The sequence below is a fragment of the Asterias amurensis genome, chromosome 10, assembly GCF_032118995.1.
Source record: "Asterias amurensis chromosome 10, ASM3211899v1".
Classification (NCBI taxonomy): domain Eukaryota; kingdom Metazoa; phylum Echinodermata; class Asteroidea; order Forcipulatida; family Asteriidae; genus Asterias; species Asterias amurensis.
In genome coordinates, this window is record NC_092657.1 from 10,761,352 (window position 1) to 10,763,352 (window position 2,001).

General features: G+C 39.4%; 1 protein-coding gene across 1 annotated transcript; it reads left to right on the forward strand.

Annotated features, from left to right (window-relative positions):
- Positions 1–421: 421 nt before the first annotated feature.
- On the forward strand, positions 422–1,227 carry LOC139942660 (uncharacterized). Its single transcript, XM_071939484.1, has 2 exons — positions 422–651; positions 1,083–1,227. Exons 1-2 carry the CDS (start codon positions 422–424, stop codon positions 1,225–1,227), a joined length of 375 nt encoding a protein of 124 aa, XP_071795585.1.
- The last annotated feature ends 774 nt before the right edge of the window (positions 1,228–2,001 follow it).

Genomic DNA, 2,001 nt, shown 5'->3' on the forward strand with positions numbered 1-2,001 from the left:
CTCTCTGAATGCTAATCTTACGTTCGATTTTTTACCAATATTTACAACTTCAAATCGTCACCTATATGCATAATCTGAATAGGTAGTCTAAAATACTTGAAATTTCATTGTTTTCCTTTTAATAGGCCTAATGACCACGGAATCACTTTTAGCAAAGATTGTTAAAAATGGAGCGCCGATCATATTAACCTTTGACTCGATCTAATTTGAATAGTCATCTTCAATTCGTCACGTGATATGAATATTGCATACATAAAAAGTCATTTACGTAGTCTGGCCACGCCTTCAAGTTGCAAATATCCAAGACCTTGGTGAGCACAGACATGGTGAAAAAACCCGCTCGCGTTCGTTCATTGCAAGCGTGTACAGTTTTTGCCGTGCATAGATCGGAACGTAGGTTGTGTGTGACCGCGCAACACTAATGGTCTTGGAACCACACGTGAATGTTTTCATTAACGAGTGCAACCAATGCCAACTGGTCTTGCAACTCTCTCATCTTACCGTGGATTTCCTGACATCTTTGTTCAGCCTTAGAAACCTCTGCAAGTTGTGCGACATACAGTGCAAAGGGGCCATTTCCGAGACCAGCTGCACCTTGTGGGGAATTTGCATGTTCTTTGGCGATACTTTCACCAAGCTCCTATGTAATTGGTATATCAGTTTAGTTATATAGGCCTGTTTTGGTTATAATTAGAAACAAGTTATTTTTATCTCTGAGATTAATTTCAACTAAATTACCTTTCGTAATCGTCCAAAATGTTCATTGTGTGTTTATGCAAATCAATGATGTACACCCATGGAGCTTGCTTGGTCACAATAGAATCCTTCTCGTGAAAGAGAAATGGCATCATGTCTCCTTTTAGGGTCTCTTGAGACACGCACATTTCGCCGATCTTTCTACTTGCTTGTTCGTTCTCCATTACGACATTGTACTTTCTCAACCACCTAAAGGTTAAAGAAAAATATTGTTTTAATACTCTTATAGGAACGAGTATAATGTTATGTTATTAGAAGGTTTAATATTTTCCCATGTGCACAGTCACAGTGTGAAATGAAATGAAATCTTATTCTAACATTTTCAGTTCTCAAAGGGAAGCCAAGGACATTCTCAAAGAGGCTTTCAGTGCAAGTTCCTCAAGAAGTGGGATGAAGGACTTCAACTGCATATCCTGCAGCACACTTTGCAGCTCATCTCTGGGAGTTGTTATCAGAATTTGGTGTAACTGATAACTTGAATGACCACGCATTTCGACGCTGAAGGGTTCTTCTACACACTTCTGTACTTGGTTTTTTAGGACGCGTGACTTGAATACAGATAGCCTCAAGTGAGAAACTTTAAACTAATCTGTTAAATTGACTATTTGTGATAATTAATGTCCCCAAAGCAATCACGTGACCTTCCGGGCTAGTTTTACTTCCAGCCGTCTAAAAGTAACTTACCAAACCATATTTATTTTTTTTTTTACAAAATTATTAACGAGTAATTGACGAAAAAGATCATGTATTCAGATTATCGCTACAAAATGTAAATAATGGTGAAAAATCTAACGTAAGATACGTATTCAAAGAATCCGTGTTACGGAAGCTTGTTATATGGCCCCACAGCGTGTAGCAATTGGAACGTAAGCCTCGGGGCATATCACGTACCGCACATGCCCTGTCTCGTGGGGGGCTGGAGGTGTAATCCCGGGCGCTATGAACTCCCAGCTTGCGGGTCTCGCCGTGAGCTTGGGAGGGACCGAGAGCCAGACATCAGAGTACATGTTTGTCATCGTGGGTTTGTCAGTCGGTATACCTCGTGTCAAATCCGTTATTTCTTATGATCGCAACGTTCCAATGTTATACTCTGTTTTGTTTCATGGCTCCTAATTTCTTTTTGCTTTTTCCTGTTTTCAGGAAACAATAAAAAATGATTGATGATGTCAAAACGTAGGAATACCGCATTTTGTTATATTGACAGTGTTATTGTGTAGCTTAAAAAACGGATTAAAAAAACCGGAG

Coding starts and splice junctions, on each gene's coding strand:
- LOC139942660 (XM_071939484.1), top strand. CDS start 422: ATGGTCTTGGAACCACACGTGAATGTTTTCATTAACGAGTGCAACCAA. Junction 652..1,082: donor ACCAAGCTCCTATGTAATTG/GTATATCAGTTT, acceptor TAACATTTTCAG/TTCTCAAAGGGAAGCCAAGG.